This window comes from Geotrypetes seraphini, chromosome 1 (assembly GCF_902459505.1).
Source record: "Geotrypetes seraphini chromosome 1, aGeoSer1.1, whole genome shotgun sequence".
In the NCBI taxonomy this organism is placed as follows: domain Eukaryota; kingdom Metazoa; phylum Chordata; class Amphibia; order Gymnophiona; family Dermophiidae; genus Geotrypetes; species Geotrypetes seraphini.
Genome location: NC_047084.1, coordinates 381,744,248 through 381,760,637, shown reverse-complemented (window position 1 = coordinate 381,760,637; position 16,390 = coordinate 381,744,248). Strand labels below are relative to the sequence as shown.

At 46.4% G+C, this 16,390-nt stretch overlaps 1 protein-coding gene across 1 annotated transcript in view; it reads left to right on the top strand.

Moving 5' to 3' along the window:
* TNKS (tankyrase) overlaps window positions 1-15,759 on the top strand; it is a 498,734-nt gene extending 482,975 nt beyond the window's left edge. Inside the window, exon 27 of the mRNA XM_033915990.1 lies at window positions 14,887-15,759. Within this exon, the coding sequence (XP_033771881.1) occupies window positions 14,887-14,973 (87 nt within the window). The 3' untranslated portion in view covers window positions 14,974-15,759. The remainder of the gene's footprint in view (window positions 1-14,886) is intronic.
* Window positions 15,760-16,390: the final 631 nt, after the last annotated feature.

Sequence of the window (16,390 nt, the reverse complement as noted above, 5' to 3'; positions counted from 1 at the left end):
AATATCAAATCAGAAATCCCTCCCCCCCACACACTTTGCAATTATACCTATTAGAGAAAAATGATATTTCAATCACTACTCATTACAATATTCTATTAATGGCCTCCAAACCTCCTGAAAGTTATTAAAATTTTCTTGGAACCTTTTAAAAAAATTGGCGAAACACTGGCCACCCTCCAATCTTCAGATACTAGAGACAATTTTAGCGACAGGTTACAGATTACTAACAGCAGATCAGCAATTTCATGTTTAAGTTCTTTCACTACCCTAGGATGTATTCCATCCAGTCCAGGTGATTTATCACTCTTTAACTTGTCAGTTTAGCTTAGTATGTCTTCCATGTTCACTGAGATTTCTTTCAGTTCCTCTGCATCACCACCCTTGAAAACCATTTCAAATTTAGATAGATCTTAAAGACTGAAGCAAAGAATTCATTCATTCTCTCTGCTATGGCTTTAACTTCCCTGAGTGCTCCTTTGGCTTCTTGATCATCCAATGCAGAGAGGCCTATTCCCTCTCCTCTGTGTTGGAGGCATGCAACAGCATTCTAGGGGCCTTGAATTCAACCACTAGTACACCTTAAATGATCCAGGAGACAATTATCTTTCTTCCTGAAGCCCAGCATCATTGGCAAAGTAGTCTTCAGTCAAAAGCTGGACAGGAATATCCAGGAAATGATGAGCTTGCCATCTAGCAAGGATTGGTGCACCAGCACTATTTGAAACATCACCAGTGCTAGGAAGGTTCGGCCAGTCTTGGAGTCCTTAGTGGTACTTTGATATCTCAGCATTGACATCATGCTTATCCATTTCCAGTACACTGGTGGAGGAAGTGTTGCATGAAACGTTTTGAACCACACTGAAGGTCTATCATTGTTTCTTCCTCAAGAGTTTTAACAACCTTAGATGGAAGAAGTGACATCAGCCCTTTAGATGGCAGCCTGATTTTGGGCTCCCAACGTCTCTTCTAAATATTAGCCTCATCTCACTCCATCGGTCCTGCAGGATGCACTCCCACTGTGCCTTACCTTTTTTATGGCCCATAAACTTAAAACTGCTGACACTAAGGAGTCATTTCACTGCACAGGTGATGACACCATACAATAGGCCTCCTGGCCTAGCTCTACAACTTGGAGCCAAAAACAAGTTTTTTTCTAGCTGATTGGAGAATGAGGGTGAGAACAAATCAACTTGTGAAATTTGAGTAGAGATTTTAAGTGCTACTTCAAAGATTTACATGTAGAATTGCAAGCCATAAGGAGAGAACTTGCAACCTGGGGTAAAATGCTACATTGGGATATGCGTATCTTTCATCCCAACTTGAGGAAATGGAAATCCAGTTTGAAGAACAGAGTGAAGCCGTGGTGAAGTTGCAACCCAAGCATTCTTCTCTGGAAGCCTTTTATGAAAAACTTCAATATAAACTGGATGATCTTGAGAACCAGAAGTACCATAATAACTTGTGGTTCCATATGATTCTCTAAAACAGGGATGCACTACTTTGGCTCTCGTCAGGCCAGGTTTTCAGGATTTACCAAATGAATATGCATGAGATCAATGGAAGCAGTGCAGGCAAATAGATCTCTGCAAATTCATTGGGGAAATCCTGAAAACCCGACTGAATTTGACCCTCGAGGACCGAAGTTGTGCACCCCTGCTCTAAAATCACGTTGTTATGCTGACAATTACTGAGACTCAAGGAGGCTGGGCCTGATGTTGCACTGGAGAGGACCCCCCATCTGAAAATTGTCCCCACAATGTAGTGATCTGTTTTTTTTGCTTTGTGAACAAAGTGGCAATTGCACAGAGGGCACATGCCATTTCTAGAGATCTAGAGCTGGGAATAACTAGTGAGATAATTAAATTTGCTGATGACACAAAGTTGTTCAAAGTTGTTAAATCACAAGAAGATTGTGAAAAATTGCAAGAGGACCTTGTGAGACTGGGTGTCAAAATGGCAGATGATGTTTAATGTGAGTAAGAGCACAATGATGCATGTGGGAAAGAGTAACCCAAACTATAGCTACATGATGCAGAGTTCCATGTTAGGAGTCTGCCCAGGAAAAAGAGCTAGGTGTCATCGTTGAGGATACGTTGAAACCCTTGGCTCAATGCGTAGCGACGGCAACTAAGAAAGCAAATAGAATGTTAGGAATTATCAGGAAAAGAATGGAAAATAAAGATACTATACTACAGCTGCACCTAGAATACTGTGTGCAATTCTGGTTGCCGTATCTCAAAAAAGATGTAGCAGAATTAGAAAAGGCACAGAGAAGGGTGATGAAAATGATAAAAGGGATGGGATGACTTTCTTATGAGGAAAGGATAAAGTGGCTAGTACTCTTCAGCCTGGAGAAGAGATGGCTCAAGTGTGATATGATAGAAGTCTATAAAATACTGAGTGGAGTGGAAAGGGAATCGTTTGTTTACTTTTCCAAAAATACTAGGACTAGGGGGCATGTGATGAAGTTACTAAGTAGTAGATTTAAAACAGACCTAAGAAAATATTTCTTCACACAACATGTAATTAAACTCTAGAATTTGTTGCCAGAGAATGTGGTGAAATCAGTTAGCTTAGCAGGGTTTAAAACAGGGCTGGATAATTTCCTAAAAGAGAAGTTCATAGGCAATTATTGAGATGGCATGGGGAAATCCACTGCTTATTCCTAAGATAAGCAGCATAAAATCTGCTTGGGATCTAGCTAGGTTCTTGGAACCTGGGATGGCCATTGTTGGAAACAGGAAACTGGGTTTGATTGACCTTCAGTCTGTACCAGATGACAATTCTTATGTTCTTAACTCCCTCCTGTTCAAGGATGTGCCTTTAACAGTTTTTCAGAATTTGTCTGTGCTGTGACTTTAAACCGATGCTTGAAGTGCTTAGGAGGGAACAAATCGTTTATCGCTGGGCCTTTTCATTGGCTCTTTGGTGCAGATGGGGAAAGGAAGAGGAAAATTGGGCATAGAGAGGAATGAGGTAGAGATGCATGGGAAATAGAAAGATGAAAGGGAGAAATGTTAGATATGGTGGTGGAGAGGAAACAGAGGAATAGATTGAAGGGGATGCAAGGGGGAGGAATGTTGGACATAGTGATGGAGGGAGAGATGTAGCATGGTGTTGGAGAGGGGTGATAGAAGGAGAAAGGTTTCTATTTGCAGGACCTGGAAGCTTGATGATGCCTTAAAACTTCTGAGAGAAGCTATTCTAGGTTCTGAATAACCTGCGGCATCCAGATCCTCCTCTTCATATGCAGCAAGGAATAAACATTGGGCCACGGTAGGGAGGGTTCGGGACCACTGAGGTCGGTTTTCTCTAAATCTTCTCAAATTTGGGCATGCTTCAGGGAGCTTGTGGAAGGTCTTTATACTAAGAACCTTACTATTTCAGATTGTCCATCAGTTTTTACTTGGTGTCCTTGAATTTGTCTTTGTGCTCTGCTAGTCAGAGAGATAGATTAGATGCTCTAGTTAGTCTAGAGGAGGTAGTGCAGGCTATCTGATAGATGGCAATGGTCAAGTTCCCTGATCTGATTGGTTTCCTGCTGGTCTTCTATAAGACTTTTGTCCCTGATCTGTCCCCCTTACTATCTGAGGTTTTGAATACGATTAGAGATGGGGGCATAATACCGCCCTCTATGCTTAATGCATGGATTTCTGTCATACCAAAGGAAGGGAAGAATATCATCCTATTTCTGTTCTTAATGCTGATGTTAAGCTTTTTGCTAAAGTTTTGGCCATTCGACTGGGAAATTTGTTCTTATTCTTATCCACCTAGACCAGGTGGGCTTTGTGCCAAAACAACAGGCAGCAGATAGTAATTATATATCCTGTCAATGTACTCCTCAGGTCAAAAATATACATCAGGCATGGATATTGTATAAAAATTTCATCCTAGAAGCCCAGACTAGATATATTCCATGTATTATAAAAGGTGGAAGGAAAAACAAATGGCATCCAGCGTGGTTATAGAAACATAGAAGATGACGGCAGAAAAGGGCTACAGCCCATCAAGTCTGCCCACTCTGCTTACCCACCCCCTGTCTATGCCCTAATGACCCAATTTCCTTATCTTGACCCTCGTAGGGATCCCACATGGGTATCCCATTTATTCTTAAAGTCTGGCACGCTGTCAGCCTCGATCACCTGCACTGGAAGCTTGTTCCAATGATCAACCACTCTCTCTGTGAAGAAATACTTTCTGGTGTCGCCATGAAATTTTCCGCCCCTGAGTTTGAGCGGGTGCCCTCTTGTGGCCGAGGGTCCCTTGAGAAAGAAAATATCATCTTCCACTTCGACACGTCCCGTGAGGTACTTAAATGTTTCAATCGGTTATTGAGTGAGATGAAGGAAGCTTTTAGAGCTAAAAGAGAATCCTTCAGAAAGTGAAAGAAGGATCCGACTGAAAATAATTGTAAACAACACAAGTACGGTAGTGTCAAGTCAAATGCAAGGAAGGTGAAGAGAGATCTTGAAAAGAAGATTGAGATGGAAGCAAAATCACACAGTAAAATCTTTTTTAGGTATATTAAAAGCAAGAAGCCAGGAAGATAATTGGTTGGACCGTTAGATGACCAAGGGATAAAAGGGGCTCTCAGGGAAGACAAGGACATAGCAGAGAGATTAAATGAATTATTTGTCTCGGTCTTCACTGAGGAAGATATGGGGGAGATACCGGTGCCAGAAATTGTATTCAATTCTGATGAATCGGAGAAACTCATACAAATCTCTGTAACACTGGATGATGTAATGGGTCATTTTGACAAACTGAACAGTAGCAAATCGCCTGGTATACATCCCAGAGTGCTGATAGAATTGAAAAATGAACTTGTAGAGCTATTGGTAGTAATTTATCATTTTTCTTTAAAAACCAACATAGTACCGGAAGACTGGAGGGTGGCCAACATGACGCTAATTTTTAAAAACAGTTCCAGAGATGTTCCAGGAAATTATAAACTGGTGAATCTGACATTACTGCTGGGCAAAATGATAGAGACTATTATAAATCCAAGTTTATTAAAATTTTACTATCACAGACCTTGGGAAAACCATCAGGGTAGTTTTAAAATCTAAAATACAGTACTCCCCCAATATTCGTGGGGTTCCGTTTCAGGAACCCCCGCGAATATAAAAAAAACAAACGTGAATACGGTTTTTTGCCTGGAGAGGGCAGCTGGAGCGCTGGTGAGTGAAGGAAATCACTCGCAGTATGCTCCGACCGCCTCTTCCTGTACTAAAGTCGGGCTATACAAATCAGGAGCTGCTTTGACCGCGAATGAGTGAAACCGCAAACCGCGAATTTGCGGGGGAACACTGTACACATGTGCATACATTAGATACAATAAAATCATAATTAAAACATGATGGACATGACAAAGGACAGGAGGAGGAACTATATAATATAATCGAAGAAGAAAAAGAGGTGGGGGGAACATTAGGGAATTTCCATTTTGCATGATACCCTCAGCGCTGTACGTTGAAAGGGAAATTAGTATGCATCTGCAAAAAGAAATGTTTTCAGGTCTGCCTTGAACTTATCGATGGAGGTTAGGGAACATAATGATAGTGGTAATAAATTCCACAATTTTGGACCTTTAACAAAATGACAGAACATATACGTAGGGGACAGCCTTGAAAAAGCCTGAACTGCGAAACATTTCAGCGGGGTTCCCCAGCCGACAGACCTTCAAATAAGAAAGATAAGTGATAAAGAAGCTTTTAAATAAGATAAAATAAGTTCAATAAGTTAAGAAATTAATTAAATTAAAAACAGGTAAAAATAAACGGGATCGATAATGCTTTAGCAGTTCTTCTATATAAAAAATGTGAAGGAACAGCTGCGCTAAATTCTGATGATTTGTACATTATTGGTACATGATTACACATTATAGATTTATAAGAACATATGTGTAAGCATGGATTAATGCGAGAAAGCCAACATGGTTTTAGTCAAGGAAAATCTTGCCTTACCAATCTACTGCATTTCTTGAAGGGGTGAATGAACATGTGAATAAGGGTGAACCTGTTGACATTTTGTGTATTTGGATTTTCAAAAGGCATTTCACAAGGTACCTCATGAAAGACTTCTGAGGAAATTATAAAGTCATGGGATAGGAGATAATGTCCTTTTATGGACTGAGAACTGGTTAAAAGATAAAACAGAGTGAGTTTAAATGGTCAATATTCTCAATGGAGAAGGGTAAATAGAAGGGGGTTCCCCAGGGGTCTGTGCTAGGACTGCTGCTTTTTAACATATTTGTCAATGATCTAGAAATGGGAATAACTAGTAAGATAATTAAATTTGCTGATGACACAAAGTTGTTAAATCGCAAGAGGATTGTAAAAAATTGCAAGACTTTGAGACTGGAAGACAGCGTCAAAATGACAGATGACGTTTAATGTGAGCAAGTGCAAAATTGTGCAGGTGGAAAAGAGGAACCCAAACTATAGCTATCTGATGCTGGTTTCTGTGTTAGGAGTCACTGCCCAGGAAAAATATCTAGGTATCTTTGTTGAGGATATGTTGAAACCCTTAGCTCAATGTGCGGTGGCTGCTAAGAAAGCAAATAGAATGTTAGGAATTATAAGGAAAGGAATGGAAAACAAAGATGGAAATGTTATAATGCCTTTGTAGCGCTCTATGGGACAGCTGCACTTCGAATACTGTGTTCAGTTCTGGTCGCCGTATCTCAAAAAAGATATAGCAAAGTTAGAAAAGGTACAGAGTAAAGCAACAAAAATGATAAAAGGGATGGGACGACTTTCCTACGAGGAAAGGCTGAAGTGGCTAGGGCCGTTCAGCTTTGACAAGAGATGGCTCAGGAGTGATATAGAGGTCTATAAAATAATGAGTGGAGTGGAAAGGGTAGATGTGAATCGCTTCTTCACTCTTTCCCAAAAATGCTGGGACTAGGAGACATGGGATGAAGCTAAGTAGTAGTAGATTTAGAACAAACCGGAGAAAATTTCTTCACACAACGTGTAATTAAACTCTGGCATTTGTTGCCAGAGAATGTGGTGAAATCAGTTAGCTTAGCGGGGTTTAAAAAAGGTTTGGATAATTTCCTAAAAGAGAAGTCCATAGGCCATTATTGAGATGGCTTGGGGAAATCCACTGCTTATTCTTAGGATAAGCAGGATAGAATCTGTTTTGCTAAGTACAGTGGAACCTTGGTTTACAAGCATAATTCGTTCCAGAAGCATGCTCGTAAACCAAAATACTCGTATATCAAAGCGAGTTTCCCCATAGGAAATAATGGAAACTCACTTGATACGAGAATCTCGGCGAGAGGGAGAACTGACAGCAGCCATTCAGGAAGCAGGGCGGGCCCAGGCAGCAACGCAGAAAGCTGGTTCCTGCCCTTGCCGATACATGCTGGAACACCAGGCTATGAGAGTGTTTTTGAAAGGTACGACGGGGCGGTCGGGAGAGTGTTTTTAAAAGGTATGACGGGGCCGGGTGGGGGGGTGTTTTTAAAAGGTAGGATGGGGTGGGAGGATGGGGCAGGGGGTGTTTTTAAAAGGTACGGGGGTGGTAAAAATTTGTATCTTCGCTGTATAAGATGAATTGACATTTACGGTAAATCCTGAAAGCCTAGCTGGCAAGGTGTGCCTCCAGAAGAGGATTGAGAAGAATGTGGTGCAGTGGTTAGATCAAGAAAACAAAACAAAACTGCAGGAAAATGTACAGGGACAGGAATTTTATTAAAATAACAAAAAATTAAAAACAAAACAGATACATGAACCACATAAAATACATCCAAAAACTGGTCCTAATATTCATGTGGACCAGACCCACAAGAACATTAGGACCAGTTTTTGGATGTATTTTATGTGGTTCATGTATTTGTCTTGGTTTTAATTTTTTGTTGTTTTAATAAAATTCCTGTCCCTGTACATTTTCTTTCAGTTTTGTTTTCTTGTTGTGCACCTTCCTGCAGGTTTTTGTTGGTTCTCTTTTGTTTTGGCAATGGTTAGATTAACAGCTTTGGCACCCTGAGGTTGTGGGTTCAAAACCCTGTGCTGCTCCTTGTGACCCTGGGCAAGTTGCTTAATCCTCCGCTGCCCCAGGTACATTAGATAAATTATCCCAGGACAAGCAGGCATGATATTCTCACATGTGGGTGACGTCATCTACGGAGCCCCAGCGCGGACAGCTTTTCAAGCAAACTTGATTGAAGTTTCAAGTTTGCTACACTGCACCACGCATGTGCATGCCTTCTTGCCCACTAGAGGGCGCATCCCCACCTCGTGGTCCTCAGTTCAGTCTTTTCCACGGAGCCAGAAGCCCTGTGGAATTTGTGCTCTTCTTGTTTAGCCTTCTGACACCGTGGCTGAGTGTTTCCCTCTCGGTCGCTGTGCTTACTTTGTTTTTTTCTTTGATTGTGTATTGGTTTGCGTCAAAAAAAAAAAAATCTTTTATTTTTCTTCCGTTCGGCTCCGGGGGCTCCCGGGAGCCACGGCCGTGGGACCTCGTTCGTTCCCGGCCGGGTTTCGTGTCCATATCACGTCCCTTGACGGGTTTTAAAAAGTGCACCCGGTGCGATCGTCTCCTTTCGATCACCGATCCTCACCGGTGGTGCTTACTTTGTCTGGGCCCTGAGCACCCGACCGACTCCTGTACTCGGTGCTCTACTTTTAAAACCAGGGCCCTCCGCCGCCGTCGCGCTCGTATGGTGGAGCTCTTTGCGGTGGACGCCGGGGCGGGGAAGGCCTCGACGTCGGCCTCGGCTTCGGCCCCGGCCTTGACCTCGGCCTCGTCTCCCTCGACCTCGCCCCGACAGCCCGCTTCGTCGAAGCCTGTCTCCTCGACCCCAAAGTCGACGAAGGGTAAGTCCTCACTTCCTTCTTCTCTTCCAGCCTCAAAGAAGCCATCCTCAGGATCATCGACGGGGGCGGGTGGGTCGTCCTCGGCCCCGCCCCAAGCGTCGAAGTCTGGTGCCCCGCGGGAATACTCGAGACCGAGGTCGCCCTCGAGGGAGCACCCACCGGCCCCGGATCTACCTGCCATGATGGCGGTGCCGGCCTTTCAGGACTTACTCCGTGCGCTCATTACCTCAGAGCTGTCCGGTGCCCTCGCACACCTCCAGCCGCCCTCGGCGGCGGCGGCCTCGGTCTCGGTGCCCTCGACTTCGGCCCCCAGGACGGCTTCGGCCTCGGCCCCGGCCTTGCCCTCGACCTCAGCTGACCAGCCTGAGCGGAGCATGCGGCCTCGGGACAAGGTGCGGAGGGTTCGGAGGATCTCCTCCTCTTCCTCCTCGTCGAGATCCTCCCGGGGCTCCTCGCCCTCGGGTCGGCCTCGGGCGAAGCGTCGGTCGAGGAAGCCCAAACGTCAACGGGTCTCTCCTCGACGACGCGGTCGCTCCTCGACGACCGGGGTCGAGACCCTTCGGGTCTCCGAGCTTCGCCTCGATAATCCGAGGCTTCTCCGTTCCTCCGAGGTTGGGTACTCGAGGGACTCTTCGCCAAGACGGAGGGGGCGTGCCTCGGTTCCCCATACCCCGGGGACCTCCCGAAGGGGTTCCTCGGGTTATGGCCGGTCCCCGACCCCGTCGAGGTCGCTTGGTGCGGCCTCTTGGGGTTCGGGTTCGGGCACGGGGAAGGAACCTCATTATTCTCGTGAGGCTTCCCCTTCTTTCTTGGCGACGAGGGCTTCTCGTTCTCCCTCGCCGCCTTCGAAGCCCTCCTCCTTTTCACGATTTGTGCTGGATATGGGGAGGGCTTTGGACCTTGATCTGGCGTCAGGATCGCAATACACGAAGGAACTTGGACTCCCCTCTTACAGTCACAGCAGTTCCATCTAAGATGGAGTCTAAGTACCGCACAGTCCCTTGTAAGGGCTTCGATAGGGCGCAGTTGTCTCACCAGTCGTTGCTGGTGGAGTCTGCGTTGAAGAAGTCCCAGCCTTCTCGGGTCTCTGCTGCGGTTCCCCCCGGGCGGGAGGGGCGGACCCTGGACAAGTTTGGTCGTCGCCTCTATTCCAACTCCATGATGGCTGCCAGGGTCCTTAATTACGCATTCACCTTCTCATCCTATTTAAGGCAGATGGTGAAGGCGTTGCCCAGGTATTATGGGGTCATGCCGGATTCCCATAAGGAGGATTTTGGAGCCTTTATGGCCAATTTATCTCAGCTGCGTCTCTACCTTTTTCACGCAGTTTACGATGCCTTTGAGTTGGCCTCTCGCGTATCCGCTTTTGCGGTGGCGATGCGCCGTCTCGCATGGCTTCGTACTTTCGACATGGACCCGAACTTGCAAGAACGTCTGGCCAATCTCCCCTGTATTGGCTCCGAGTTGTTCGATGAGTCCTTGGAGGCGGCGACCAAACGCTTGTCCGAACATGAGTGCTCTATTGCCTCATTGGTCCGTCCTAAACCCCGGGCTCCGCCGCAGAAGCCGTTTAGACCTCCTCCGCGGCGGTACCCGCAGAAGTCGACGCCGGCCTTCTCGAGGCCTCCGCCCCGGCGTCCCCCGCAGCAGGGCAGAGCGTCCCAACCAAAGCCTCAGGCGCAAGGAGCGTCTAAGCCCGCTCCGTCTTTTTGACGTGATGCGCAGTTGGGGGCGGGCCCCCTCCGCACTGTCGAAGGACCCCCTTCCTATCGGGGGCCAATTGCAGGCATTTCTTCCAGCCTGGGCCGAGATCACGTCGGACGCTTGGGTGCTCCGGGTCAATTCCGAAGGTTACTCGCTAAACTTCTTAGCCAATCCGCTGGAACATCCGCCGGGGGCTTCTCTTGGCTGTCGAGACCAGCTTCCTCTTCTTCTGTCGGAAGCCAAGTCCTTGTTGAGCCTTCGGGCGGTGGAGCCTGTTCCCCCGAACCAAAGGGGACAGGGGTTTTACTCCCGGTACTTCTTGGTCCCGAAGAAAACAGGGGACTTACGCCCAATTCTGGACCTCCGAGGGCTCAACAAGTTTCTTGTCCGGGAGAAGTTCCGTATGTTGTCCCTCCCAGTCCTGTACCCTCTGTTAGACTCGGGGGACTGGATGTGCTCCCTGGACCTGAAGGAAGCATATACTCATGTTCCGGTGCATCCTGCCTTCCGCAAGTTCTTACGGTTCCAGGTGGGGGAGTTGCACCTCCAGTATCGCGTCCTTCCCTTCGGGCTGGCCTCGTTTCCTCGGGTTTTCACGAAGTGTATGGTGGTGGTCGTGGCTGCCCTGAGATCCCAGGGGCTGCAGATCTTCCCCTACTTGGACGATTGGCTGATCAAGGCTTCGTCCCGGGAGGGGGTTATCTCAGTGACCCGACAGACTATCATTTTTCTTCAGCGTCTGGGGTTCGAGGTGAATTTTCCCAAATCGCAGCTGTGCCCGGCTCAATCCCTTCAGTTTATCGGGGCCGTGCTGGACACGGTTCGCCTTCGTGCGTTCCTTCCCTCGTCGAGACTGGAGGCTCTGCTTTGCCTGGCCCGTCAGATTTTGCGGCAGCGCTCCGTTTCTGCACACAGGCTGATGATTCTGCTCGGCCACATGGCTTCGACAGTTCATGTCACGCCATTTGCCCGATTGCATCTGAGACTCCCTCAATGGACCTTGGCCTCCCAATGGCGTCAAGATCGAGACCCGCTCTCCCTTCCTGTAACGGTGACTCCTTCCTTGAGACGATCGCTCCGTTGGTGGACCAACTCTTCCAATCTTTCCGGGGGTTTGCTCTTTCTCGTCCCTCCACATCGCAAGGTCCTGACCACGGACTCTTCGGAGTACGCGTGGGGAGCTCACCTCGACGGTCTGCGGACTCAAGCGCTATGGTCGGCGGTGGACCGTCTTTGTCACATCAATGTGTTGGAGCTTCGTGCCATTGTTTTTGTCCTTTGATTCTAATCGGTTGGGACATCCTGTTTCCAAGCGCACCTTGTCCAACTGGTTGGCTGCTTGTATTTCTTTTTGCTATGCTCAGGCTGGTCTCACGCTCCATGGTCGAGTCACGGGGCATAAGGTCAGGGCTATGGCAGCTTCTGTTGCTTTCCTCCGGTCTACTCCTGTGGAGGATATATGTAAAGCTGCCACTTGGTCTTCGGTTCATACATTCACCTCCCACTACTGTCTGGACACTTTGTCCAGAAGCGACGGCCGGTTTGGCCAGTCGGTGTTACGTAACCTGTTCGTCATCTGCTGCACAATCAGGTGGTCCTGGTACGGACGGACAACCAAGTGGCAATGTATTATGTCAACAAGCAAGGGGGGACGGGCTCTTGGTCCCTGTGAAGGGAAGCTTTGCGCCTTTGGGAATGGGCGACCTCCCAGAACATCTTCCTGCGGGCTGTTTACATTCAGGGAGAGAAGAATTGCCTGGCCGACAAACTCAGTTGTCTTCTCCAGCCGCACGAGTGGTCGCTGAACTCCCGAGTCCTGTGCGAGGTCTTCCACCGCTGGGGGACTCCTCAGGTGGATCTGTTTGCCATCCGGAGACTCGCAAACTGCCCCTCTATTGTTCATGGATTTACTCCCAGGACCGTCTCGAGGCAGACGCCTTCCTTCTCGACTGGGAAGGAAGATTCCTTTATGCGTTTTCTCCTTTTCCTCTGATCTTGAGGACGTTGGTTCATCTCAAGTCATCCAGAGCCACTATGATTCTCATTGCGCCTCGTTGGCCTCGTCAGCACTGGTTCTCCCTGCTTCTTCAACTCACTACCAGGGAGCCTCTACTTCTGCCTGTGTTTCGCTCTCTGCTGTCTCAGAGTCGGGGTTCGCTGTTGCATCCCAATCTTCAGTCATTACATCTGACAGCTTGGTTCCTTTCCCCCTGACTTCGGCGGTCAGGGAGGTGTTGGAAGCCTCGCGCAAGGCCTCGACTCGGCTTTGTTATTCCCAGAAGTGGACCAGATTTTCATCCTGGTGTGCCTCGCACCATCTGGATCCGAGTTTCGTTCCGGTGTCCTCGGTTCTGGAATATTTGTTGCATTTGTCCAAGTCTGGGCTGAAGACGACTTCCATCCAGGTACATCTCAGTGCTATTGCTGCTTTCCATCGGCATCTAGAGGGACGTTCTCTCTCTCTTCATCCTCTGGTGGTTCGGTTCATGAGGGGTTTAGTTAATGTTAATCCTCCTCTGAAACCTCCTCCTGTGGTTTGGGATCTTAATGTGGTCTTGGCTCAGCTGATGAAACCTCCTTTTGAGCCGATTGATAAATCTCTTCTTAAGTTTCTCACTTGGAAGGTTGTCTTTTTACTTGCGCTCACGTCGGCTCGTCGGATTAGTGAGCTTCAGGCTTTGGTTGCGGACCCGCCCTTTACTGTGTTCCATCATGACAAGGTGGTTCTTCGCACCCATCCTAAATTTCTACCTAAGGTTGTGTCTGATTTCCACCTCAATCAGTCTATTGTTCTTCCGGTGTTCTTCCCGAAGCCCCACTCTCATCCTGGAGAGGCTGCGCTTCACACGCTTGACTGTAAGAGGGCGTTGGCTTTTTATCTCCAACGTACCAAGTCTCATCGGAAGGTTCCTCAATTGTTTTTGTCCTTTGATCCTAATCGGTTGGGACATCCTGTTTCCAAGCGCACCTTGTCCAACTGGTTGGCTGCTTGTATTTCTTTTTGCTATGCTCAGGCTGGTCTCACGCTCCATGGTCGAGTCACGGGGCATAAGGTCAGTGCTATGGCAGCTTCTGTTGCTTTCCTCCGGTCTACTCCTGTGGAGGATATATGTAAAGCTGCCACTTGGTCTTCGGTTCATACATTCACCTCCCACTACTGTCTGGACACTTTGTCCAGAAGCGACGGCCGGTTTGGCCAGTCGGTGTTACGTAACCTGTTTTCCTAAATTGCCATCCTCCCACCTTTGGTTGGCTTGGAGGTCACCCACATGTGAGAATATCATGCCTGCTTGTCCTGGGATAAAGCACAGTTACTTACCGTAACAGGTGTTATCCAGGGACAGCAGGCATATATTCTCACAACCCGCCCTCCTCCCCGGGGATGGCTTCTTTGCTGGTTATGGAACTGAGGACCACGAGGTGGGGATGCGCCCTCTAGTGGGCAAGAAGGCATGCACATGCGTGGTGCAGTGTAGCAAACTTGAAACTTCAATCAAGTTTGCTTGAAAAGCTGTCCGCACTGGGGCTCCATAGATGACGTCACCCACATGTGAGAATATATGCCTGCTGTCCCTGGATAACACCTGTTACGGTAAGTAACTGTGCTTTGTGAGCCCACCGAGACAAATAGGGAAAATGCTTGAAGTACCTGTAAAAAATATGTGAACCGTTGAGAACTCTATAAGATGCAGCGGTATATCAAATTTGAATAAAACATTAACACTGTCCAAGGAGACTGTCTAATTTGCCTATTGGTTATGTCGGCTCTGCATTGGACAAAGGGTCTTAAAAATTTATCAATGAATATTGACAAAGGCTGCAATAGGGAGCCTGAGACTATTGTTGGTTAACAGTACTATATATGCATTTTAGGAATTCTGAAAAAAATTGTCTTAAGAAGTTTCATAATTCAGATTCTTATCATACTTTTTGTCTAAGGATTTCAGTAAGATATGGCTCGCTAGTGGAGCTGCTTCCTCTGCACCCAGAGGTTGTGAGATCAAATCCCAGTGCTGCTCCTTGTGACCCCTGGGCAAGTCAATTAATCCTCCAGTGCTCACGGCTTTGAATGACAGCTCTGAAATGCCAAAGCCACTTATGTCAGGTTCCTTCACTTGAGGAGTGGCAAACTTGAGGGGTGTTTAAATTTTATTGACAATGTATTCAGTATTGTAAAAACTAAATCGCTGAACCAATGTACCTTAACAACAATAAGTTATAATATAAGCCATATGGCTATAATAGGTGGAAAAAAGTACATATATTACAAAATGAAATGCTTTTAAAAATTTTCTGCATCAAGCGGAACTACTAAAACATTTTTTGAACTTCTTTTTCTTGTTTGCTTCTTTAATAGGCATATCCAGAATATCTCATCACTTATCAGATAATGAAGCCAGAGACACCATCACAGGCTACCACAGCAGAAGAACAGAAGACTTAATACACCATAGGAAGAAAAGACAGAGATCTTCACTCTTGGACTGAATTCTGACTTTGGGCAGAATCCTATAACTATACAGTTCCTGCAAGCCTGGAAATAACATGTATATCTTTTATAAAGTATTGATATATGGATGAATATAATATGAGTAACTGGTGCATACTCAACTGCTACTGTTGTTTTTGAGGAGATGTTTACAAAAGGCTGCCTTTACAATATATCTCGGGCTCATTTTCAGTACAAATGTGGCTTGACCAAGACTTAGGGAACATTATTCTACTTTCAGGTTATCACACTAAATTTTGGCTGTTTTACTTGCAGATAACCATGAAATGCACAGAAGCTAAATGTTATCCTAGGACAAGAAGGCAGCATATTTCTCAATGTGGGTGACGTCATCCACGAAGCCCGGTACGGACAGTGTTAAAAGTGAACTGTCACTTTAAGTTTTAAGAAACTTTGCAACTGCACCGCACATGCACGAGAGCCTTCCCGCCCATTGTAGGCTCACAGTTCCTCAGTTCTTCCTTTTCCACAGAGTGAAGCAGTGTGTTTTTCTGGACTTCGTCCAATCTGCATTGCCTTCAACCCATATAGGTTTTTCTGACTGGCCTTTGGCCGTTATTTTTTCAACTTGAATACTTTGTTTCCTTAGTAATAAATAATACTTATTTATATATATAACATAAGAACATAAGAAGCGCCATCTCCGGATCAGACCTTCGGTCCATCAAGTCCGGCGATCCGCACACGCGGAGGCCCTGCCAGGTATACACCTGGTTTATTTTATAGCCAACCATACTTTATATGCCTCTCTCAAGGAGATATGCATCTAGTTTGTCGATTCTGCAATAATCTCCCCTGGGAGAGTATTCCAGATGCCAACCACTCTCTGTGTGAAGCAGAACTTTCTGACATTAGTCCTGAACTTGTCCCCCCTTAGCTTCATTTCATGTCCTCTTGTCCGTGTCAAATTGGACAATGTAAATAATCTTCTCTGCTCTATTTTGTCGATTCCTTTCAGTATTTTGAAGGTCTCGATCATATCCCCACGCAGTCTCCTTTTCTCAAGGGAGAACAATCCCAGTGTTTTAAGTCGATCCTCATATACCAGTTTCTCCATACCCTTCACTAGTTTGGTTGCTCGTCTCTGCACCCTCTCCAGCAGTTTTATATCCTTCTTTAGGTAGGGAGACCAATGTTGGACGCAGTATTCCAAGTGGGGTCTGACCATTGCCCTATAAAGCGGCATTATAACTTTCTCCGATCTACTCGAGATTCCTTTCTTTATCATGCCCAACATTCTATTTGCCTTCTTTGCCGCTGCCGCGCATTGTGCTGACGGCTTCAGGGTCCTATCTATCAGTACACCCAGATCCCTTTCTTGTACACTTTTTCCCAGACTTGCACCTGACAT